This window comes from Aspergillus pseudoviridinutans (genome assembly GCF_018340605.1).
Source record: "Aspergillus pseudoviridinutans IFM 55266 DNA, scaffold_4, whole genome shotgun sequence".
In the NCBI taxonomy this organism is placed as follows: domain Eukaryota; kingdom Fungi; phylum Ascomycota; class Eurotiomycetes; order Eurotiales; family Aspergillaceae; genus Aspergillus; species Aspergillus pseudoviridinutans.
In genome coordinates this window covers 2,055,075-2,079,388 of record NW_025091284.1, presented here as the reverse complement: position 1 = coordinate 2,079,388, position 24,314 = coordinate 2,055,075, and the positions used below count along the sequence as shown (strand labels likewise).

The window sequence follows — 24,314 nt, the reverse complement described above, 5'->3', positions numbered from 1 at the left end:
CAAGTCACTGCCTGAGGAACACCGATAGATTCGATTAGATGAACTTAGATGAGAATGGAATTCAGCAACATTTAGAGAGGTACTTCTACTTCTAGTTCTACTCCTAGTCATTTGCAGTAAATACTACGGTGAAATGTCCCAACCGAAATAACCCCCCGTTTCCTAGTCTTCGTTCACCCTTCAAGTCTGCCCAGCTGCCCTTCCGCCGACATTGACGCTGACGTAGACTTGCCCGAAGATCGAACGAACTGATCAGAACTGATCACACCATCCGATCTTCTCCGCGAAGGAGGACAGATCAGCATCATTGCCTGCGGAACAACAGACTGGAAGAACCAGACAATCCAGATGAGGAAGCGACGACTGAAGTCCTCTATAGAATAATGGTCGTCAAGGATCGGAAAACAGGGGTCCAGCGAACTGGATCCGGATGGGATTCTTGGTTTGATGTCTCGCATCTGATACAGAGCTTATCCCGTCACGAAGACGGGATTTCAAGGCATGGTCCTCGCCTTGCGCTCCACCTTGCAGCGCGAATTTTGACGTGGTGAGGGCATTACGCCGTCTCAATAAGAGGGAAGAAAATATGAACAAAGGCGCAATACTACATTTATCATCAGTGGGATTATTCTCGCGTAGGAAGTAGTGGGTATCTCTGTTTGGAATTTCATGTTAAATTCGAAGCTTCAAGCGAAGATGCGTGCTCGTTTGATAGGACTTCCCATCCGCATTGATCGGTTGCCGCTGGCCATGCCACTTAGGAGGCGGTCCATTCCGTCCACGTCTAACTCTCCCCTGCGGAGCATGAGTTGGTCGGTTTCAGTGGTTGCTTCTTCGCTGACTGACTGCTGAGAGACCGGGACCTCCTCGGGTTCAGTCAGCTTTGGCGCAAGAATGATGATGCGATGCTCTGATGTGATGAGGATATCAAAGTCCTGACGCTCAGTGTCCCGAGAACGGCGAGCAGCAGCAGGTAGATGACCGATTCCAGTAAAGTTCTCTCCCATCAAGTGGATGTCCTGGATAGGTGAAACTCTGCAGCGGTTTGATGCGTCAAAAGTGCCACTGGCTTTGATGGCGTTGCGCCACAGGGAGAGTAGACTGGGGATCACAGCGCTCTGACTGCCATGTCGTAGCAATACTGACTCGTCAGGCAGGGTGTCTCTCAGTGAACTCGTCTGGTACACTGAGATCTCTCCGCACAAAGACGGGGCGGATGCACCAAGGGTGCCTTTCAACAGAGTATCCTCGCGCACACGCTTGGTGGAGGGAGTCATAGGCGCAAATTTCGGCCGAGGCTCAACGCTGGACTCGTTGCTGTCGGCCTTGTTTCGTCCTGTCATCCGACTCACAATCCTACCACTCACGGAAAACGCGGTCAGGGAACCGCCAGAGACACCCTGTATGCTGGACTGTCGTTGGAGAGGCCCCTTAGTACTGCCCGGGCCGGCTCCCTCGAGATCCCATACACCCCATTCGCCATCCGCCATCAACACCATAATGGCTCGTCCGCCGAGCACCCATTCGGCGTCAATAATAGTTTTCCGCCGCGCCAGCCCTGAAGGCGATTGTTCGAATCCAGGGTAGAGACTGATCAGCCACTTTCCTTCAGTTTCGGCCTTTTCAAAGTCACCCTGAGGACCTGTTGTCCTTCTAGACACCTTTGCCGGCTTCCTGGAGAAGCAAGAGTAGACTTTCACGCACCCGCTGTGGAAGGCGACTAGTAGGGTTGAGTGACGAAGAGCTGGAAAAGTCGACGGATTGAATGAGATGTTCTTCGCCGGCGCGGGCAGATAGACTCGTTTAGACACAATCTCGTCATCGTACAATCGATATATAGTTTGAGCATCGCCTCTCTCCTCCACAATGGGGATCCGATGTATTAAAAGGAGACCGGATGCTTCCGCGGAGTGAGTCGCCACCAGAAAATCCCATCGCTCACTGTCTTGAAAATCCGACTTGGTTGGAGACATAGTGACATCCTCATCTGATTCGATTTCCTGACACGTAAAACTGATACTGACTCCCCTTGGAACTTCCTGGTGAGACACTCCGCCGGATATGGAGATAGTTTGCACTTGCCATGAGGCGAGTTCTGTCTGTGTTGGGTGAGGAGGGTTCAAGGGTAGAGCTACAATCCGAGTCGAGTAATCAGCACACACAGCGGAAATCACCATAAGCTTCTTGAGAGCCGGAGGAAAAGGGTCAAGCGACGAGCGAGCTGTCTCAGGGAGGATGCGAGGCACTGCCAATTCAAGAACTCTGCTGCCAAGAGGTATATCAATCTGACGGAGGATATCCTCGAATGGAGAGGCAGAGTCGACCTCAGTTTCATCTTCTTCGAAATCGTAGACAGGCCCTTCTTCCTTGGGTGTCTCTGCTGCGCTCTCCTCATCGGAATCGATGATCATGACTGCATCGTCATTGCTGCTGCTCACTCTGGCGGGTCTGGCGGCTTTCTGAGTGGATGTCTTAAGTGCAGAGAAGCGTTTGCCACCCCTCCAAATCACTTTCAGACCATTCTCATAGCCATATACGATGATGGATGAACCATTGGGGGCGAGGATCGGATACGCTTTCGCCGCATGAACGCGCTGAGGGAGCTGATAACTAAATGCGCAACAACTGGCGTTAGAATAGCGTCTCTTAGGAGATCAAGGAGCACAAGCATAGTACCTCAGTTGCAGCCCGTCATCCCTCAGCTTGACCAAAGGTCTGGTTGGGAAGGATGGCATCTTGCCACAAGATAAAGGCAAGTTTGGTTCAGCCACAGTAGCTTGGCTTGTCAGATAAATTACCCGATTTTGGTCGACGATAGTAGCTTAATTCAGAAGAGAGGAGAGGAGAAGAGAAGGCGAAAAATCAAGTCTGGAGGATAGAAGCGAAGAAGAAAGAATGAGGATAAGGGAGGTGGTTGTGTTATGGTGTGGTGTGTTTTTGTCTCTGCGGCAGAAGAAAATAATAATACTCATGATCGCCAAAAGTTGATTCTGCCGCGTCGCGCGTCAACCGTTCAAGTGAGAACTAGATAGTTCCTCTTGCGACTCAACAKCAGCCCGCCAATCTCCAAGTGTCTGCATGGATTGACAATGGATATGATCTCAACCCTGGCTCCTCTTGCCGGAGAAATTTTGACTATACTCGCAATTCCGCGTCGATAATGGCCTCCGTTCGTTCCTTAGGCCTCCACGAACCCTCGGCCATACCTTTTCTTGTCGCAGAGGACCTCCTGCCTCCTGATCCATCAGAGAATCAATACGAATGGCGTACAACAGTGGATGTAGGTCCGAATGGGCCCGTGGATGATGAACTCGTCTGGACTACAAGCTGTGTCGTTTGGTCACGAGCGGGAGTCGTGAAGAGGGTGTTCCGGTTGGATATCGAACGAGAGGAGATCAAACATGCTCTCTTCACAAGATTTTCCGTCGAGAAGGCCACTGAGTCAGATGGACAACCTATACAGGCGCAGGGCCTCAATGGTTGCTCAGGCAGCGAGCCCGGCAAGAGTCGTGGTCCGCAAAGCCAACCATCACAGTACTCCCCGGGGACATCGCCGAGTCTGCACGATCGACCTGTCCAAGGATCGCAGGCTGTTGAGACTGGGGATAGCTCAAGAGCCTTGGTTGTGGTACTGAAATCACAGGCCCACATCTTCTTTCTAAACGGCAATAGCCATGTCATTCCCCTGCCTTTCGAGGTTGATTCGGTGTTTGCAACTCCTCGAGGTCTTCTCTTTCAGAGGAAAATACAAGAGGAAGATACTAGTATTTACCCTATGGCGCCTCCAAATTCATTCATCTCATCATTTCCTACCACCGACTTCCGCGCTTCTCAATCTCTGGATCTGCCCTCTGGCAAATCCAAACGACCATCATTGACCATTTCTCCTGCTCAGAACACTGCTTTGAACTCCCGAGCTACTAAAAATGCGAATTTACCCCGGGTGTTCTCTCTCATGGACCCACACTCTGAAATGGGCCTGGTTGTGACCAAACAGTCCTCACGTTGGTTACAGAGTAGTATCAACAGCAAAGCCTCCGGTCTGGATGTCCTTGATCCTGCCGATGAAATCGTATACGTTTCTCCAAATAATGAACTCTTGGGATCTAGCCGGACTCTGAGTAAGAATCCGTTGATCCTCGTGGTAACCGTCAACATGAATACTGGGCTGTACACTCTCTGGACGGCACGATATAGAGAAGACGAGACTGGCCCTTCCTCCAAGAAACAACGGAGGCGAGACACAGGGGGCACGCGATCCAAACGTCGTAGTTCGCATTTCAGCATGGCGACAGGAGCGACCACGCCTGCTGCACGTCCGTCCGCGGCCAGGGAAAGCTTCGGTCCCCGAGGCGACAACTGGAACGTGTCGGGCTTCTCCCACTCCCAGTACTCCGTCGACAGCAGGCCGGATGACGATGACCTCGCATCAAGATTGGGCCAGGACTTTGGCGATCTCGGGGTTCCGTCGAAGACATCACGGCGGGTGAGTTCCATGCTCGCTCGCGCGGACCTTGCGACCAGTCAGGATAGAATCGCATTCTCCGATCTCGCTACAGGAAGTCAAACAGGCACCGTGCCTCATGGAGGCCTGCGTCAATCCATTGGCGGTAACAGCACCCGTGGGAGTTTCGGATTTAATCCGCGGGGTTCGCTGCCACCTGGAACCGGCTCCGTATACAGTACGGCCAGCAGCTTCGTCGATGCACCGGTTGATCGTCTACTCGAAGAACTAAACGACGATAGCCTATTTGAGGGATTTGGCAATATGGAACTCAAGGAGACGACGTCTGGGCTGCCAGAAGAGGTTTTGCTCTCGAAAGTCGAAAGCTTCTCGACGAGATTTTCTGGCACATTTCAGACTCCTGTCAGGTCTTTTAAGCCTTCTCGAAGAGTGAAAATCATCACTCTGTGTCCATCGGAATGTGGAATCACCCAGAACGGAAATTCGGCTGCTCTAGCTGTTTACCTTCTGGACCAGGACGCCAAATCGATGACTGTTGTGAATCTACGCGCTGACAGGGTAGCACTGCCGAAGAAAGATGCAGTGACTGCCAAGAAACTGCGAAAGAGAGCCTCTTCTGCGGAGCGTTCTTTGCTCGTCCAGGCGACGGGCATACATCACTTCACGGATATTCGAGACGCCTGCAGAGTTGTTGATGGCCAGACTTCACGCATACTGACACTTGGAGCAGCACACGACGATGAAAACGAATTGTACCTGCAAAGCCCATGGAGCAACCCTATCAGAGTCGACATTCCCCACAATCTAATGCTATATGAGAGATATGGCGTGTCCTCCAGCGCATCCTCTAATCGCCCACGAGAAAGTGGTATGAATCGTATAATGACTGATGGCCCGGTATCAATATCTGGTCTTGACCATCCGTCTGTTCGAGGAAAATTCGATGTGATCGACGCAACGAATAGACGACACAAGCTACAGATACAGATGGAGCCAACCAATGAGCTTGTTAAGAACGTCATTCGAATCTGTAAATTTGTTTTGCGTGACTTTGAGAAAGCTGGCGATGGTATATTGGCTGGTTGGTGGGAAACCGTCAAGTGGCTTCGTGCGAGAGACACTGGCGAAACTGACCACGAGTGGACTGCAATGACAATCGTGTTGTTCGCAATGGCATTGCAATTCATTGACAGTGATCAAACCCCCGTCAAACAAGCACGCAGAAAGAAGGGTCTTCTTAGATCCAGCAGTGGAAGCTATGTCGACCTCGAGAGCTGGGAAGCGATGTTGGACAAGGAATCAAGCTCTTCTGGCGTTGTAGCGCCGTGGATGGCCAGCAGTTCTTGGGAATGGATCCTCGAGCAAGATGCAGAACAAGATGCTGTCAAATCTCAGGGAAGGAACGCTCGAAAGATTGACCAGCAGGTTTCTAAGGGATCAACCTTTCGAACAAACACGTATTTGGTCCGATGCATAGCTCTGGCCCGAGAATTTCTGCGAACTCCTCAGGGTAACTCGACGATTGGACCAAACGGTCATCTTCCTATTGCGCTCTCCTGCAATGATACTCTCCGGCGGACCGCCCTGTGTACGATTGTAGTAGGCTTACACCTGTTTCGGGAGGAACAGAAGCTTTCAATCTGTGATGCCGAGCATGAACGTAGACCTTTGGGTCTCCTTGCGCCCGTTCTGGCCCAAATCGGCGGCTGGCTCGGATGGACGTCCTGGACATGGGAAGACGACGCGTACTACGGCTCTGAGATGGCGAGCATGGAACGGTGGCAGTTTGAAGCTTCTCGCATCTCGATGATGGATATTCCTCCAGAGCCCTTTGCGCCTCCTTCGATCTTCGCTCACCTGGAGACTGCGTGGGGCCAGCGCTCCTCGCCGTTCTTCACACTTCTCGACCTCGTCAGCACATCAGAGAGTACTCCACGCAATGGGAAATTATGGCAGGAATGTTTTAGGCTCACTCCGAGGACACTGGCTCTGAATGGGCTCCTCTCCGAAATACACGACATCTCGTCCTCGTTTGACAGGGTCAAGCTCCTTCACCGTTGGGGTCTTACCAGGAACGTCGTCGAGACCTTCCCAGAAGGCGTCAGTACGCCGCTGTATGAAGCGATCATGCGTACGCAGACCCAGGCCTCGGCGTCCTGGAATGCGAATCTTTTGGAACTAGTCGATCGAGAGGATCTGAGCATGTCCATGAATACAGATACACCATATCCACCTTCGGTACCTCCTCAATCTGCCCTATCGCATGATGCAGTGCGCGACTTCCATCACATCGGTGCCTCAGCCCTCGAAATAGACACAATCAATTCCTTTGAGGCTTCCGCAGAGGCAGATCGGTTCTCTATAACACGGCTGATTTTCAGAGACGATAAACGCTTCATAGAAGCGGCCAAACTGCTCAACCAATCCAAAGCTCCCGTGGCAGAGTGCATCCCAGAGCCCGACTGGACCGATTCAGACTTACTTGAGGCGCAAAAGGAGGTGGTGCAACTCGTCACCCTTCGGACCTTGTCGATCCCTGCCGGCCGAGCCATGCTTGCTTTCAGCGGCCGCTTGCCTCTATTGACGGAGAAGCTTCCAATTCCGTCATTTTCGCTGCAGTGCGTTATGAAGCCGTCAAACGTGACAGTGAGCGCCGAAAGAGCATCTTTCAGCGAGGAAAAGGTGTGTTGGGCCTTTTTTCACAACGGCGTCTCCACTGGGCTCGCTATCTCCAAGAAGTCAAAGGGGATCGACACCTCATGGATCCTTTTCAATAAGCCACAGGAGCTGACCAACCGACATGCGGGTTTCTTGCTGGCCTTGGGTCTCAATGGACACCTCAAATCGCTGGCCAAGTGGGTAGCTTTCAAGTATCTGACCCCTAAGCACACCATGACATCGATCGGTCTCTTACTCGGGCTCTCGGCGTCTTATTTGGGCACAATGGACACCCTTATTACACGGTTGCTGTCGGTACACGTTACACGAATGCTGCCTCTTGGGGCGGCTGAACTCAACCTATCACCGCTGACGCAGACGGCTGGCATCATGGGAATCGGCCTTCTCTACTGTAACTCTCAGCATCGAAGGATGAGCGAGGTGATGCTGTCTGAAATCGAAAACGCGGAACAAGAGGAGAGCTCGCCGGCGCATGAGGATCTGCGTGATGAAGGCTACCGGCTGGCGGCCGGCTTCGCCCTTGGCTTCATCAACCTGGGCAAAGGCAAAGACCTGAGAGGCATGCGGGACATGCATATCGTGGAAAGGCTCTTGGCCATCGCGGTAGGCACGAAGACTGTCCACTTGGCTCATGTGCTCGATCGAGCCACCGCTGGTGCTACCGTCGCCCTTACGATCATTTTCATGAAGACAAACGATGAGGTTCTGGCGCGGAAGATTGACATCCCCGATACCACTGTCCGTTTTGACTACGTACGACCGGACCTCTTCCTCCTACGAACGCTGGCTCGACATGTCATCATGTGGGATAGCATACGGCCCAGCTATGATTGGGTTATCGAGAGTCTCCCGAAAATTTATCGACGTCGATATCGGCTAACAGGCGTCAGCCGACTGAAGAGTGACGACATGCCTTTCTTCAACATTATTGCTGGGCTCTGCTTCGCTCTCGGTCTGCGCTTTGCGGGCTCTGCCCAGCCAGCTGTTCGTGACCTGCTTATCTCCTACCTGGACCAATTCATCCGCATTTGCAGACTCCCAGCGGTGAATTATGACGGGCGACTCACCAGGAATTCGGTTCGAAACTGTCAAGACATCGTTGCACTCTCCGCGGCGACTGTAATGGCCGGAACGGGAGACATAGCACTATTTCGACGATTGCGATCGCTGCACGGCCGCGTGGATGCAGACACGCCGTATGGAAGTCACATGGCCGCGCACATGGCCATCGGGCTGCTCTTCCTGGGCGGAGGCAGTTATACGGTTGGCACCTCCGACCTGGCGATCGCCTCACTGATCTGCTCATTGTATCCCATCTTCCCGACGACGGTACTAGACAACAAATGCCACCTCCAGGCGTTCCGGCACCTGTGGGTTCTGGCTGCCGAGCCGCGCTGCCTTGTGCCCCGGGACATCGATTCTCGCCGCCCGATCCATCTCCCCATAACCGTAACGAACACAAGCGGCCAGAGACAAACCGTGACCGCGCCCTGTCTCCTGCCAGACCTGGATAGCATCGCGAAAGTGGAGATCCGCAGCGCCGACTACTGGCCTCTTGTCCTGGACTTCACGCAGAACAAGCGGCTGTACGACAAGTTCCGGCACGGGGACCAGTCCGTCTATCTGCGGCGCAAGGCGACGTACAACCCCACCGGATCCTCCGTGTTCGTGGCGACCCTGTCCGGCCTCAGCGAGGCGCAAGACGTGCTCCCGTCATCCGCGGCCACTGCCAACCCGGGCCGGCGACTCCTCCCCGCCGCGCCGCCCAAGGCCGTCGCGCTGCTCGCCTCGGGCTCCAAGCTCGTTCATCGCGCGGTGCCGTCACAGAGCATGTGGGACTGGATCTTCAACCTCGGCTCCCTGCAGGGGCTCGACATCCACGAGAGGTCACTGGTGCTGCCGGCCTCGTTCCCCGCACGCGTTCGGTGCATGGGGGCGACTGGTGGGCCGGGGGACGCGCCGTGGCTGCGCATCTCGGCCGTGGACAGCAATTTGGTGATCGAGAGCAGCGTGCAGCATGTGATCCGCGCGGCTGGCGGGCGGGGCGCGGACGCCGACGAGGTCCGCGATCGCCTCTGGCAGCTGCGGCTGTTGTACAGCTGGCTTGACCATGTCCGAGAGGGAGAGGAGACGGAGGCGAACGGCGACGACGAGGTTGCATCGTCCAAGGGGTTGTGGCTGCGGCGGGACTTTTTGGAAGAAACCCGGTGGAAGATTTGGGGGGTGCATATGGGGGGAGTATCATGAGCGTGCGGACGAGGAGGACGTGGAACTGTAATGGTTACTACATATCTTATTTGAGCGTATGACTGTTATGAGTATGTATTTATGTGAGATTCATGACTCTAGTGGGATGGCATAGAGGGATAGATGGTGACTACAATAACTCAAGGGTATTCAATTGTTCATGTCATCGTGATTGTGGTAACATAATAATATATGATACAAGACGCAAGGGTCTGATCCGCCATATGCGAGCAATGCCGATAGCCTACTGCGATCGGATGGCATTCTCTTTTAGGATCCCCCGATCTCCTCCTCCGCCCATCTGCCAGAGCCAAACGCCCTCCACGGCCCAAGCGGAGGCACTGGCATGACGACCGATCCCAGTTGGCCCCTTTGGCACTGGAGTACCTTGCGTTGGCAACGCAGACGGGTCGTTCGAATCAGCGGCAGCTGAACGACCTGCGCCGGACGGAGCGCCGTCTGCTTCTGCCAGCATGCCGGCGACTACGCCCTCGCGCTCGATCACGGACCATAAGCCCTCGACCAGGGGGCTGCCGCGTTCCCCGAACTGGCCCTTGCCCAGGCGGAACAGGATACGGCCGAGAACTTGCCAGGCGATGCAACGTTGAGCGGGGAAAGTCGAACGACTGAGGATGGCGAGTTCGGGAATGGTGTAGCCGGCAGCATGCGGATCCTTGCCGTGGTGATGCAGACCGAGCGTGGTGGGGAGGGAGAGCGACGTGGCTGGGGAGAGGACATTACCAATGAGGGAGAATCGGAGAGCGGAGGGATGAACGGCCTCTGCACTACTTGCGGGGTGGTAGGCGGATGTCGAGTCTGGATCTTCAGGGTCGGATGATGGCGGCTGCAGCCAGGAGAGCGCGGATGGATCATGAGACATTTCGGGGAAATAATGCGCTTGGAGGTCCGACAGGAAAGAAGGAGACGAAGGGTCGAGATTTGGTGGCTTGTCTTGTCGAGGGGGTGTAGGGAAATGAAAGGCCTCATGACTGGGCAATTCAGACGCTGGATGGAGGTCGGCAGGGGGTTGAGCTGGAGGAAGGTCTTCTGGCGTGAGAACGGAAGAAGTTACTGCGGGGGGAGTTCTCTTGAGCTGCGATGGCTCTTGCTTCTCTGTTGCTGTCTTGGAATCTTCTTCAACATCGAACGAGACTGACTTCTTGGGTTTCGCTGTAGAAGTATCTTGCACTGATAAGGAAGACGAGGGTGCTGGTTCTGGTTGTGACGAGCTTTTCTCAGATGTGGTAGTGTCATCGTCGATCCGTGCGCGACGGAGGAATCTCTCGAGCAGGGACGGATTCAATGAAGACATAAGCTCCTCCCGCTCCTGCTGTACCTGGGCCGGTGACATGGATGCCAGTTGCCGACGGTTCTCCTCATCGATGCTCTTCTTCTCATCGGAAAGCGAGGCAGCAGGGGTCGAGGCAGGCGGCGGTGACGGTTCTTGTTGCTTGTTCGCCCTGCGCTGTTTGAAAGCAGACTGATTGACACGCCGTCGATGTTGAGGGAAGCCTGTTGATCCGGTTGAGGGTTTAGGAGCTGGGGGGATGGCAGCGGAGGGGGAGCGCTCGCGGATCTCGCCTATCAGACCGAAAGGGGAGGAGTCGAGGGAAGGTTGTGAAGAATCGAGGTTGAGGTCTTGATCGTCATCGAGGTTGAGAGTGAAGCGCTGGCCTCGAAATGCCATGATGTATTAAAAGTTCTGGAGTTGTCTGGGAATGAAGCTATTCAGTGAAAGTTGGCGGGGGAAAAATACTAATAATAAAATAATGAAATCATCTGATGCGGCTCAAAAGCCTAAATCGGAACGCAGAAGGCACTAGTCTCGATAAGGAATAGTGATACTTATACGCGCCTTTCCCAAGAAGGCTAGTCTGAATGTATACTCCGTGCATCAAGGTACTTGCCGATTCAGGCAGGTACCTCATCTCACGGCACTCTATCCACTCCTTACTTTGACCAGTGGGACAGGTATGTATCGTACGTTGGGATCTCATTAAATAAAAGATGGCTATAAATAGTGTCCTTTTCCGCCTCCCTATAAGGTCAAAATCTCAGTATTAGCGTCGGTTTGGACCGTCCGATATCTTTGCGCGGGAACTGTCCGAGTACCAGGAAATCACATTCGTAATCGATGGCAGCAAAGATTCCACTGGCCTGTATAATGATTCAGCAGGAGCATAAGTATTGAATGTTTGAGAAATTGAGCATGATAGACCGGGTGTCTGCCTGGAAAATGCGTTACAGAATGATACCCCGTATCTCCTTATGGTCCTAGGAGTATTAGATGAACATCATGGTGACAGAGTTGACTGGGTAAGTATCAGAACTCCCTTTGGAATTGAGCAACAAGCGCTCAATGAATTGAAATAGAATCAAGGCGTAGACTAGTTCATAATGTTGTCTGGCTAGAAGTATAAGAAGAGAGATAGTGCGTGACCCCATACTCCGTACAGTGATGAACGATCCCAGTAAGTTGATATCAAGCCATGGAAGTACCTAACGATACTACGTGCGTATGATCAAATCATATCAGATCAATAAGATCTTCCTTTCTCTCTGTGCTCTGTCTTTTACTCTGATGACGCTGGATTCTTGATTGATTCTTCCCATTTTCCTTCTTCCTTTCTCCTCCCTTTCCCCCCTTTCCTTTCTTCCTTTTCCTTTCTTCCTTTTCCTTTCTTCCTCTTCCTTCTGTCCTCATCCTACCGTATGATGGTTCGCTTAGCTTAAGATCCGTCTGATATAGGAACTTCAAGCGCTCTGCAGACCATCCGGAGCAGGTAGCTTGTCCTTGTCCTCTTTCCTTCTTGTTCTTGTTCTCGTCTCTTTCCTCTCTTCTTTCTCTTTCTTCTCTTGTCTTCCTTTCCCCCTTTAATATCTCCCTTTCTCTCTCCCCTCTATCCCCGTCGTGATCCCCATCGCCTTTACTCCATACTACTACCCGTCTCTCATTTTTTCTCGGTTCCTCCTCCCGATAGTCTATTCTGTGCTATTTGATCATCTCCAAACGAAGTCCTCCACCCGTCTCCATCCCGGCTCCCCTCCACCTTTGTGTTCTTCTACCCAAACTGCACAATTTTCAGGCCAACCCTTGACGCGACAACCACCCGATATCGACATCCCCAAATATTACCCCCAGATTTTCTTCTTACGCGTGCAAAACTTATCATCACCATCGTCAGGGAATCCTTCTTGAATTTCTTCATTTCTTTTCCTTTTCCCTTTCTTCAATCATGTCTGCCGATCCGCCAGAAAATGGCTGGCCTGACAAAGAGGACGAGTCGCTGTCATCCATCGACTCCAACGCCCGACCCCGACGGGCCTCCGCCACCACTCGACGGTCGCGTCGCAAGAAGGACGACGACACCGAGCCCAGTCAGAAAGATCTCACCAGGTCAAAATCCCAAAAGGACAACAACGGTTCAAAAGATGGCGCAAAGGACACCAAGGAAAAAGCCAAACCCCGGGGTAGTCGTCGCCAACGAGAAAAGTCCACATCCACCAATCCCAATAACAATACCACCACCGCCAACAGCAACAGCAACAGCAACAGCATCGGCGCCAGTACCAGTCATAATAACAACGACTCGAGTACAACCGCTCCCCATGACCAAAATTCATCGAGTAACTCGCGCAAGAAACCAAAGCTGGAGCCCACTCCTCCCGACGAGATCCCCAAGAGTATTTCCGTGAGCTCCATCACGACCCCGTCTGCTCCTGCTCCTGCGCCCGCGTCGACGTCAACGTCAACTGGCCGCTCTCCGCACCTCACAGCCTCATCCGCATTACACCTTCACCAACCTTCTCAGCATGAGCAACAGCACCAGCAGCACCAGCACCAGCATCTCTCCCCGCTCAATCCCTCGTCCTCTCTTCCTCCCTACTCCAATTCGACCCCGACTCACACCCCGACTCATGCGCCGTCCCCTGCTTATGTGATGAACCATCATTCTCTTCCTCCTCCACGGCCTCAATCCCAACCGCCTCCCCCTGCTCCCCCGCAGAGGAGGAGCGGTCAGAACTATGACCCCATCCGTTCGGCCTTCGATACAGCGACTCCAGCTCCGGCTCCCGCGACAACCAGTCCACCCGCGCAGAATCATTCCCCGCGCAACACGTTCCGCGCAAGTGCCTCGCCGGCCATCTCCAGTATCATCGATCCACCCCAGCCGACTCCAACGCAACACATCTACTCGCCCATGCCACGGCCCTCACCAAGCCATGTTGCGTCGACGCTCTCCTCCCCCGGAATACACCCGAGTGCTCCACCATCAGGCCATCCTTCACTGGCACCCTCCCCTTTGCCGGCGACCTCCCCCTCCCATGGGTCTATTCTCGCTCCCCAGCATCCACTGTCACTAGCCTCGCAGCCACAGCAATCGTCGCCGCCGTATTCGCATCGCTCTCCCTATCCGCCTCAGCAACAACTACCACAACCGCAGCCCCCACGTTCTCCGCGCAACGAACACAAGCCCGTCGCGGCGGCTCCAGAGCCCGCCTCATCCAGTCAGGCACCTCAGAAATCCTCCCCAAAGCAGGACGCAGAGCCACCGGTCCTGCATAAGAAGCAACCCCTCGCAAAACCCGGCTCTCCTCCGGAGGAAACAGCCGCGATGGATGTGGATATGGATGAACCTGCTCAACCCACTGCGGAAGCCAAGGCGCCCAAGAAGGAAAAAGGAACAACCGCCACCTCTACTACCACCGCCCCTTCCTCCAATGCGGCGTCGCCGAAGCCCTCGCGTCCTGTCAAGGAAGCGCCGCCTCCATTACCCCAAGGCTCCGGGTTGATCTCCAATGCACTATTTGGAACCGATGACACTCGCCCCTCAGGTTCGTCTCGCACCTCGCCCAACATTATTCTACACATTCCCCTGCAGCGAGATGGCAATCAAATCATCAACTTTGCCCGTATGGCGGAGGAGCAATACGGTTTCGCAGCCTTGCATCCCCGACTGGCCGCGCACAAGGAGCGACTGGCTCGCGTTGCAGCGGCCGGTGCGGCGTTGGAGCGGAACGAAAAGGGTGGCAGGGGCGTATCTGCGGGAGAGAGCGCGGACGAGGATCTCAGTCTTGACGTCGACCGTGATAGCGACCTTGATGGCGATGTCGCGATGGGTGGTCTGGGTGCGAATGCCGGGGCGGCCACAAACGGCGCGACACAGACAGATGCCTCAGATGGAAAGAAGAAACGCCGCAAGAAGAAAATGGAAGAGTATGATCGGGATGATCCTTTTGTAGACGACAGCGAGTTGGCTTGGCAGGAACATGCGGCCGCAAGCAAGGATGGGTTCTTTGTGTACAGTGGACCGCTCGTCCCGGAGGGAGAGAAGGTCCAAGTTGAACGGTGAGTTAATCTGCTTTCTATCCTTTGATCTCTCCAAAGGAGAAATTATTACAGTACAATTACTAACGACGGTTGACAGGGCGGACGGAACTATCAAGCGTGGGCGTGGCCGGGGTCGCGGTGGTCGCAGCCGCGGAGGTCCATCGACTCATCAAGTGCCAATTGCCGCCGCGGTCCCCATCTCCCAGGAGACAGGGCTGCCTCTCCGTGGGCCAGGATCCCGCGGTGGCAGCACCACTCGCCGTCCTCGTCCGAGCAAGTCCCGGCAACAGGCGGAACAGGACAAACAGGGCGCCTCTTCGGCAACATCGCAAGGACGCGGCGGCGGAGCAGCTGGCCGTGGAGGCGGCGCGGCTGGAACCCGCGGTGGGAAGACACCATCGATGGTCGAGCTTGCTCCTGCGCCTCGTCCGAGCTTGGCCCCTGCACCGCCAGGGCCCAGTCCTCTGGCTGGTCCAGAAGTGGTGTCAAAGTGATCTTTCTGCTGCCATTGATTATCTCATATTATGGACGTTTCGCGGATGCGAAGTCCAATGATTGCTTTTTCCTCAAGTAAAGGGATTTTCCCTTCATTGTTCTGGTGTACGGCGGCATTATGTGATTAATTATTGTGTGACTTGGGCGTTTGAGGGTTATGCAGTACAATTGGTATGATGAAGCTGACTTGTCAGTCTAACTTTGTCTGCTTGTGGATTCGATGGATGGCTGGTGAATCAGAATGACTATCTAGCTCTTTGTTTCTATCATACATTGTCACGCTGCTTATGATTGTGCTGATATGCAAGAGGCGTGTTGCTTCCTAGTCGAAAGAAGACTTGATCATTAGAAATCGCTGAAGATCGAATCATCTATCATATGGCTCTTGAGTCTTGTAATTACTATTTCTCTCTGCTTTGAACGGGAATCAACAGTAGCTGCCTGATGCTATGGKATACGGACGGTGCACGTATTATGCCTATATGCACAAGACTATAGCTCTATAGATCGGTGTATGTATGTTAAAATGCATGGTATGTACCTTTGTAAAGATGATTTAGGCACGTACCACATAAGAGAAACATCAGGCGGTGACACATGTAGATGCAATGAGATCCAGCCTCTGATTGGAAAAGCAACCGACTGCACAGACTTTACATGGAAAAAGGTCCATGCGACGAGAACAGGCTATGGGACATAATGACAGACTCCAAAGGGGGGAAATGTGATAAGGTACATATGAAGAAAAGAGATAGCCAATGAACGAAGACGCCCTGTCGATGCAAAAGTCGTGGGGAACATTTGGTCAAGCGCGGTCAGGTTTGCTAGTTATCCAACACCGATCAAGTTGGCGGGCCACATGCCATTGAAGACGGAGGGGAAAAAGAAATGGAAGAAAGACTGGAATGAAATGAAGGAGAGGAAGTCCGGAGAGCCGACGGGACAGGGTGGCAGGCAGTAAACATTATGGCCTAGACAGCACCCGTCATATCGCCCCGCGGCTGGTTCATCTGGCGCCGCCAGGAGCCTCCAGCAGACACTGGAGCCGGCGGAGGTGGCCCGCTCGGGGGAGGGGCGGCACGGATGGGTAAAGTTGCCGTCTGAAGCGGCATCCTCGACTTGGTGTTGTGGGAGCTAGCAGAGCGAGAACTGATCTGTGGTCGAGTAGGCGCGTCGATGGCAGATACGGGCTCTCCCAGGTAATTGCGCGATGGACGACGGCCAGACCGATAGTCTTCCTCTTTGGTTTCCAGCGATAGGTGCTCCAGCGATAAGGGTGGAGGCGACCGGGTCGACCTAGCCATATGCGGAGATGGGTTTGAGGGGACGTTGTATTGACGGGAGTGGGAGGAGCTTGAGGAGTCGTTGGCGATGTTCAATGGAATTTCTCCAGACGTGGGCATGTAGCCTGGAGTCCGAGATGGTCTGCTAACGGCGGGCTTTGCAGGAGGCGTGGGATGGCCTGCCTCTTCCTTGAGTGATTTTGGAGCCGGGGGGGCCAAATACGACTTGCGGTTGTGCCTCTCCATCATGCTGATAGCCCATTCCTGAAGATCAACAGGAGTACGTTTGGCAGCCTGCAAGAAAGCATCTTTGTCCTGAGGAGGGGTTAGTGAATGGGTACCTAGCCTAAGAGCCGGAAGGCCAAAAGATAAGGGCTTACATAGAGCTCACGAGGAGTTGGTCGTTCTTCGGGTTTCTTGAGGAGACACTTGGCGACAAATTCATGCAAGATAGGCGGGAAAGCATCGCTCTTAGGCAGCTTGGGTGCAGGCTCGTGAACAATCTGCTGCAAGAGATCCAGAATGCCCATCGGTCCAGCACTGGCGCGATCGCCCGCAGACGAGTCCGAGGCATCAAAAGGGAAGCGGCCAACCGCCAGTTCCATCACCGTTAAGCCCACACTCCATACGTCTGATCGCACCGTGTAAGCGCCGCCTTGGATTCGCTCGGGTGCCATGTAGGTCGAGGTTCCAACGAAAGTGTCGGCGATCGAGTTGACCGTCTCTGTAGCCACACCGAAGTCGCAAAGTTTGATATTACCACGGGAGTTAACGAGGATGTTGGACGGCTTGATGTCACGATGCATGATACGGTGAGCTTCATAGAGGTACACCAGACCGGCAAGAACCGACTCGGTGATCTTGCCGAGCACATCGACTCGAACAGGTCCAAAGTCTTTGGAAATGCGGTCGAGGGAGCTAATTCAATAACATGAGTCAAGGACCAAAAGAAAATTGTGCGGCTTGATGACTTCGCATGGGATACATACCCACAGTCCATATATTCCATACAAAGAACAATGTCCCTCGCTTCATTCTGGAATGCTCCGTAAAAGGTCACGATGTGAGGGGAGTTGCAATCATGACCAACTTGGAGTTCACGCAAGATCTGCTTTCTCACATTCTCCTTGGCATCCACGCGAATTATCTGCAATCAACGATAATCCAAAGCCCATTGTCAGCGAACCTCTCTCCTTCTCGGTGATCCGGAATGAGATCCCGTACCTTCCTGGCCATCACAACCTTGGTGGATGCGTGCATCACCTTGGATACAGTTCCTCCATTTCCAGCTCCTAGCTCTTTCAGAGTAATCAAATCCTCACTTCGAAGATCCAGTCGAAATTCCAACCCAATCTCCAGAGTATCTGTGCGGTTGCTGTCGGTGTTTCCAATGGCACCGGGAATCTGAGCATCACCTTCCGAGGGTTTGGCGAGAGGCTTTGGCGTAGAGTTCAGGGCAAGGCCCTTGACATTCTTCCGTTTCAGCGTTMGAGCTTTGAACTGGTCGGCCATGGCTGGGGCGACGGAGTGACTCTGCCGCAGTCACTGCGAGGTGGGGTAAATGGAGTGCTGCGCAAAGCACAATAACGACCTCGTGCACCTGGTTCGGACGACGGATAGAAGTAGGGAGAGGGGGGTTGAATCACTCTGCTGTTGAGTTTTCCTGGTGGCTGCTTGTGGTCTAGAATCCAACGACGCGGTCGCGTCTGGTGGTCTATCGACGACCGGGGAAGGACACAAAGAGGGGATAAGGAGGGGAAAAACGGAGGGTCAACGGAGAAGATAACAGCCCCTTTCACGCCAKGTTTAATTGTTGTAACTGTGGTGATTCGCTGCAGAAAATCTGATAGTCAGGGACTGATTGGAGAGTTCATCTTGAAAGAGATGAGCGACTAACTGAGGTAGTTGTGAGACTGCTGGAGTCGATGGGCCAACTATTGGGCGCTGAGGGATGCACACAAGCGCCGAGAATCCGGGAAAGTCAAGGCTACAGTTCCCGAAAGAKAAGTCCTTGGCCTTTAGGTATTTGGATTATTACCTCTTTTCACTCTTGTTGACCGAAAGGCAACCAGCCTGATATGCAAAAGATGAGAAGATCACATAGAAAGAAAAGAGGAGAGTTTGTTTACTGGTGGTTTAGGGGAAGTGAAACAACTATCGATAGATTGTGGATATTTGTCTATAGTCTAGTTCAATCTCTTCACAGAGCAAAAAGGGGAGAAGAAGAGATCAAGAATCTCTAGCTAGATATCCAGAAGAGGATCAAAAAGAATGAATCCATTTTTAATATCTACAGGTTGAAATTCAGGTAGATACTAATTGCCTTGCCTCTGTTGTGGTCGTCTCACAAGTCTCATCAACAATGCGAAAGACCAGAGAGATTCATCATCTGTCATAAAATAAAGTCTCCCGTCATGTTAGTACTATAAGAAGCAATTAAAACACTATACTGAGAGGTATTCAGAAATGTAAGTATAGCACAGGTAACATGTTGTATGGGATCAACCAAAGCCTGTCCAGTTGGTGCATATCACCTGACTTTGAGTCCGGCGCAGCTGGTTCCTCTGGTCTGGCGTAATGCCAAGAGTCACATCCCCAAACAGACTAGGCCCCAGGGGTCAGCCACAGTTCTACACGTGATTAAGTATCAAGCCACAGGGCTCCACTGCAGGTCGAAGGCGGTGGCAGAACAGAGCCACAAGTTGCTGGCTTTGTCGTCGGAGTCTCTGATGGACGACGGAGGCGCTACTGAAGGAGCAGCAGCATACTAGTTTTCCATCTACATCTTACCTCCCATACCCAGCCACCGTCTGCTGTCTTTCTCTCGTGTTCATTCTTCTTATTCATCTCTTCTTCTATTTTCCCTTGCAATCTCCTCCTTTTTCTCATTAGACTTTACATTTCACTCCTCCGATCTTTCCTTCTCTACGCTCTACGAAATCTTTCCTTCCAGACAAAATGAGCGCTCGCGATCTCGTAGAAGGTGAGGCTATGCTGGACGATGAGGAGAATGAGGAGGAGCAGGAGGAAGACTATGAGGGCGAAGTTCGTGAGGGTGCTGGCACCGTGAATCACTACAATGACTCAAGTGAAGAGGAAGAGGAGGACGATGATGATGAGGAGGCAGCTCGTGCAGTATGACACTCTGCTCTTTCGAGCGCAATCAAAAACAAAAAGATTAAGCAAAAACTGACATTATCTCACTCGTTAGATCCGCGAGGGCTTTATTGTCGATGAGGACGAAGAGATCGAAGAACGTGCCGAGCGCAGGCGCGAGAAAAGGAAGCGGCGTCGGGAGGAGCGTGAGCGCGAAGATGAGCATCTTGATGAGGAAGATTTAGAGCTCATCGGAGAGTTGAACCCTGCGTTTCAGTCCGCCGCAGCTGCAGAGGTATGCCAGCCAGACTACCTAACTCCCATCACGGCAATTCAGGAGGCTGACCAAACCCTTTCTATGCAATACAGTCCAAATTCAAACGTCTCAAGCGTGGTCACAAAGACCGGGACCAGCGGCAAGCGTCCCAAGGCATCGACGATATCTTCAATTCGGATGAAGACGAGGAGACGGCGGGCGACTACGGCAGACCGAGTCATCGAAGACCTATGCACGATGAGATGAAGGACTTTATCGAGGAAGACGTATTCACAGATGACGAGCTAGAAAGGGAACGAGAGGATCTGGAGATCGCCCGCCCGGCGAAGAGGGGCATCACCGGCCTCGGGGCCACCGATACGGCTGGCTTGGACGAAAATGCCCTCGAAGATATGCGCGCAGCGTTCGGCGATGGAAACGAATACCTGTTCGCCCTTGAAATGGAAGAACAAGAGGAAGAGCAAGAGGAGGACCAAGAGAAGCATCTGGATCTAAAGGATGTTTTCGAGCCGTCGCAACTTGCAGAGAGGATGTTGACAGAAGAGGACAATCAGATTCGCCTGTTGGACGAGCCTGAGCGGCATCAGCTTGCCCGCAAGCCGTATCGCAACCTCGTCCTATCGGAAGAGCAGTTCCGCGAAGAGGCAGCCTGGATCTCAAATCTCATGCTTCTCAAGAAGCGCATCGAACCCGAATTGAGAGAGCCGTTCCAGCGCTCCGTAGCCAAAGTGCTAGAGTTTCTCGTGACGGACGACTGGGAGGTTCCTTTCATTTTTCAGCATCGCAAGGACTACATGATTCACGCGACCAAAGTTCCTGTGGATGGTGCCCCTGCTGATGGGGATACGTCTCAGTACACCATCAAGGCCGAGAAGCTTCTGAACATGACGGATCTCTGGGACATCTTCGATCATGATCTCAAGTTTAGAGCATTGGTGGAGAAGCGCAATGCTATCCAGAAGACATACGACAATCTACAAAGTTTATTCAGCTTGAACGATAGTGTCGTGGAGGACATGCTTTCCGCGGCTGTTACCATGGAGGAACTCCAAGATGTGCAGGACTATGTTCACTTTCAATATGCCTCGCAGTTGCGTGATATGAACTTGATGAATGGGGAGGCCAACGGCGATACTCATCGGCGCAAAGCGACTGGCAAGTCCTTCTTTGAGCGTGTCCGCAACGGCAAGGCTTACGGTCTCGTTCGCGCTTTTGGCATCACAGCAGATGCTTTCGCACAGAATGCGCTGAAGGAGGGTCGTCGCCAGTACACTGAGGATCCAGCTGAGCGCCCGGAGGAGATGGCTGACAGCTTCATTGACAACGACTTCTCCAATGCTTCCCATGTGCTCAAAGCCGCGAAGGCCTTGTTTGCAGAGGAGATTGTGATGAGCCCCAAGATGCGCAAGGTGATCCGGCAAGCATACTACATGAACGGCGCAGTTGACTGCTTCCGGACTGAAAAGGGTCTCAGGAGGATTGACGAACAGCACCCTTACTACGAATTCAAGTACCTGAGAAATCAGCAGCTCAGTGATATCGCCCGTCAGCCAGAGCTTTATCTTCGAATGCTCAAGGCTGAAGAAGAGGGTCTGGTGGAAGTCAAGGTTCGATTCGAGAACTTTGATCACTTCCGGCAGCGCCTCTACCCGGACATCGAATCGGATAACTACAGTGAAATCGCTGATGCTTGGAACCGTACCCGTCGCGAAGTCCTGGACATGGCGCTGGGCAAGCTGGAGCGTTTGATCAATCGCAGCGTTAAGGAGAATATCCGTCAAGAGTGCGAGAATCACGTGGCGAAGGAATGCCGTGAAGCTTTCTCTCAGCGCTTGGATCAGGCTCCTTATAAGCCCAAGGGCATGGTACTAGGCACTGTTCCTCGGGTCCTAGCCATGTCTACTGGTACCGGCACTGTCGGACGCGACCCCATCCACTGGGCATACGTCGAAGAAGACGGCCGCGTGCTGGAGAACGGCAAGTTCGTGGACTTGTCAATAGGTGACCGAGATCGCAGCATTCCCGACGGTAAGGATGTCGAGGCCTTGATAGAGCTGCTGGAGCGCCGCCGACCAGACGTCATTGGTGTCTCAGGCATGTCCCCGGAAACACGCAAGCTTTACAAGCTTCTGACCGAATTGGTCGAGAAGAAGGATCTTCGCGGCGCTACGTACACCGATGAGCGTGATGAAGAAATCAGTGACCCCTTAGAGGTAGTGATTGTGAATGACGAAGTGGCGCGGCTCTACCAGCACAGTGACCGCGCGAAGAAGGATCATCCCAGCTTTGGTCCCTTGACGCATTATTGTGTCGCATTGGCCAAGTATCTGCAAAGCCCTCTGAAGGAGTATGCCTCGCTAGGTCGGGATATCGTTTCCATTCAGTTCAAGCGAGGCCAGCAATTAGTTGCTCAGGAGCTGCTCCTGAAACAGCTGGAGACCGCTTTGGTTGATATGGTCAACTTGGTGGGTGTTGATATCAACGAGGCCGTCACCGATACTGCGACAGCAAACCTTCTCCCCTATGTGTGTGGTCTTGGCCCCCGAAAGGCGGCCCACCTACTCAAGATTGTCAACATGAACGGCGGCGTGGTCAATAATCGGGTTGAGCTATTGGGTGTCAATGCGCAGTATCCGGCTATGGGCGTGAAGGTCTGGAACAATTGCGCCAGCTTCATGTTCATTGACTTTGAAAATGCCGACCCGGATGCCGATCCGTTGGACAACACCCGAGTGCACCCAGAAGACTACGATATTGCGCGGAAGATGGCAGCTGATGCCTTGGAGCTGGACGAGGAGGACATCAAGGCAGAAACCGATGAGAATGGACCCGGCGCCATCGTGCGGAAGCTCTTCCGGGATGAAGCGCAGGACAGGGTCAACGACCTGATCCTGGAAGAGTATGCGGAGCAGCTGGAAAAGAACCTCAACCAGCGGAAGCGAGCGACGCTGGAGACGATCCGGGCCGAGTTGCAACAGCCGTATGAGGAATTGCGCAAGCAATTCGCCTTGCTCAGCACCGATGATGTTTTCACCATGCTCACGGGCGAAACGTCGGACACCCTGGCCGAGGGCATGGTAGTACCTATGTCGATCAAGCGCATCACGGATGACCACATTGACGGCAAGCTCGATTGCGGTGTTGACGTGCTGGTGCCGGAGTCGGAGCTTACCGATCGCTACGACATCCCCGTGCGGGCTCTCTACTCGCTACACCAGACGCTCCCAGCCAAGGTGCTATTCCTAAACAAGAAGAGCTTCCTGTGCAATGTTTCGCTACGCGAGGAGCAAGTCAGTCGACCAGCGCCCAGACCTCGTGACCATATGCGTGGGGAATGGGACGATCGGCAGGAGGCAAAAGACCGGGAGATGCTGCAGGAGAAGACGCAGAGCGGAGGGCGCGTCATGCGTGTCATCAAGCATCCTCTGTTCCGACCGTTCAACTCCACACAAGCCGAAGAGTTCCTGGGATCGCAGAGCCGGGGTGATGTGGTGATCCGGCCATCGTCCAAGGGACCGGACCATCTGGCCGTCACCTGGAAGGTGGCCGACGGCATCTTCCAGCATATCGATGTCCTCGAGCTCGACAAGGAGAATGAGTTCTCCGTAGGTCGAACTCTGAAGGTTGGTGGTCGTTACACCTACAGCGACTTGGACGACTTGATCTTCAACCATGTCAAGGCGATGGCCAAGAAGGTGGACGAGATGATGCTGCATGAGAAGTACCAGGAAGGCAGCAAGGATGCCACCTGTAAGTTGTTTTTCCGCCTCTGTTTCTCATTCGAAAGTTGTAACCAGTACTGACGGGACGAACCAGACTCTTGGCTGAACACCTATACCAAGGCGAACCCCAGACGATCTGCTTATGCCTTCTGTATCGATCCCAAGCACCCAGGATACTTTTTGCTGTGTTTCAAGGCCGGTGAGAATGCGCAGCTACACAGCTGGCCGGTCAAGGTCATCCCTCAAGGCTATGAGTTGCAGCGTAATCCGTACCCGGACATGCGCGCGCTGTGCAATGGGTTCAAGCTACTGTTTACCAATATGCAGGCCGGCAAGCGACGATGATTTCCTTTTGGGACCATAGAGGGTGGACCGGGTGTTTCTTTTCCCCTTATCGTATATTTTCTCATCTCCCACATTTCCCTTTCTGTATACTGTAATATCATGATGATTCATTCCTCTGCGATGGTGGATTTCTTGCGCGTCTGTGACTCCATAGCTGTGGGCAGAAAATAGCATTTGGCATGGTTTATGGCTTGGTTTTCGAAATTGAACTCGTTCTCGGATCCAATTTTTCTGGTGGTCTTCTTTCTAGCCTTCCTTTAATCTACCATCTTGGAGACGCTCATCCGTGATGTTGTACTCCGTACTCCGTACCAGTCTGGTACTTGCTCCGCTAAGACGGATTGCATACAAAACATAGGTACAATGAAGGATA

General features: G+C 53.2%; 6 protein-coding genes across 6 annotated transcripts; 3 read left to right on the top strand and 3 right to left on the bottom strand.

Moving 5' to 3' along the window:
* Positions 1 to 686: 686 nt before the first annotated feature.
* On the bottom strand, positions 687 to 2,735 carry Asppvi_006140 (uncharacterized protein; the record flags this gene model as incomplete). The annotated part of the gene is made up of 2 exons (XM_043302045.1): positions 687 to 2,610; positions 2,677 to 2,735. The coding sequence occupies 2 exons, from the start codon at positions 2,733 to 2,735 to the stop codon at positions 687 to 689; spliced, it is 1,983 nt and encodes a 660-aa protein (XP_043157980.1).
* Positions 2,736 to 3,160: 425 nt separating this feature from the next.
* Asppvi_006139 (anaphase promoting complex subunit 1) lies at positions 3,161 to 9,391 on the top strand (the record flags this gene model as incomplete). The annotated part of the gene is made up of 1 exon (XM_043302044.1): positions 3,161 to 9,391. The coding sequence occupies one exon, from the start codon at positions 3,161 to 3,163 to the stop codon at positions 9,389 to 9,391; it is 6,231 nt and encodes a 2,076-aa protein (XP_043157979.1).
* Positions 9,392 to 9,635: 244 nt separating this feature from the next.
* Positions 9,636 to 11,078, bottom strand: Asppvi_006138 (uncharacterized protein; the record flags this gene model as incomplete). The annotated part of the gene is made up of 1 exon (XM_043302043.1): positions 9,636 to 11,078. One exon carries the CDS (start codon positions 11,076 to 11,078, stop codon positions 9,636 to 9,638), a length of 1,443 nt encoding a protein of 480 aa, XP_043157978.1.
* Positions 11,079 to 12,627: 1,549 nt separating this feature from the next.
* Asppvi_006137 (uncharacterized protein) lies at positions 12,628 to 15,217 on the top strand (the record flags this gene model as incomplete). Its single annotated transcript, XM_043302042.1, has 2 exons — positions 12,628 to 14,741; positions 14,821 to 15,217. 2 exons carry the CDS (start codon positions 12,628 to 12,630, stop codon positions 15,215 to 15,217), a joined length of 2,511 nt encoding a protein of 836 aa, XP_043157977.1.
* Positions 15,218 to 16,189: 972 nt separating this feature from the next.
* On the bottom strand, positions 16,190 to 18,013 carry ste7 (MAP kinase kinase Ste7; the record flags this gene model as incomplete). Its single annotated transcript, XM_043302041.1, has 4 exons — positions 16,190 to 16,816; positions 16,882 to 17,419; positions 17,491 to 17,648; positions 17,726 to 18,013. 4 exons carry the CDS (start codon positions 18,011 to 18,013, stop codon positions 16,190 to 16,192), a joined length of 1,611 nt encoding a protein of 536 aa, XP_043157976.1.
* A 1,446-nt stretch (positions 18,014 to 19,459) lies between these two features.
* Positions 19,460 to 23,941, top strand: spt6 (chromatin-remodeling histone chaperone SPT6; the record flags this gene model as incomplete). Its single annotated transcript, XM_043302040.1, has 4 exons — positions 19,460 to 19,636; positions 19,713 to 19,892; positions 19,967 to 23,624; positions 23,691 to 23,941. The coding sequence occupies 4 exons, from the start codon at positions 19,460 to 19,462 to the stop codon at positions 23,939 to 23,941; spliced, it is 4,266 nt and encodes a 1,421-aa protein (XP_043157975.1).
* Between the last annotated feature and the right edge of the window lie 373 nt (positions 23,942 to 24,314).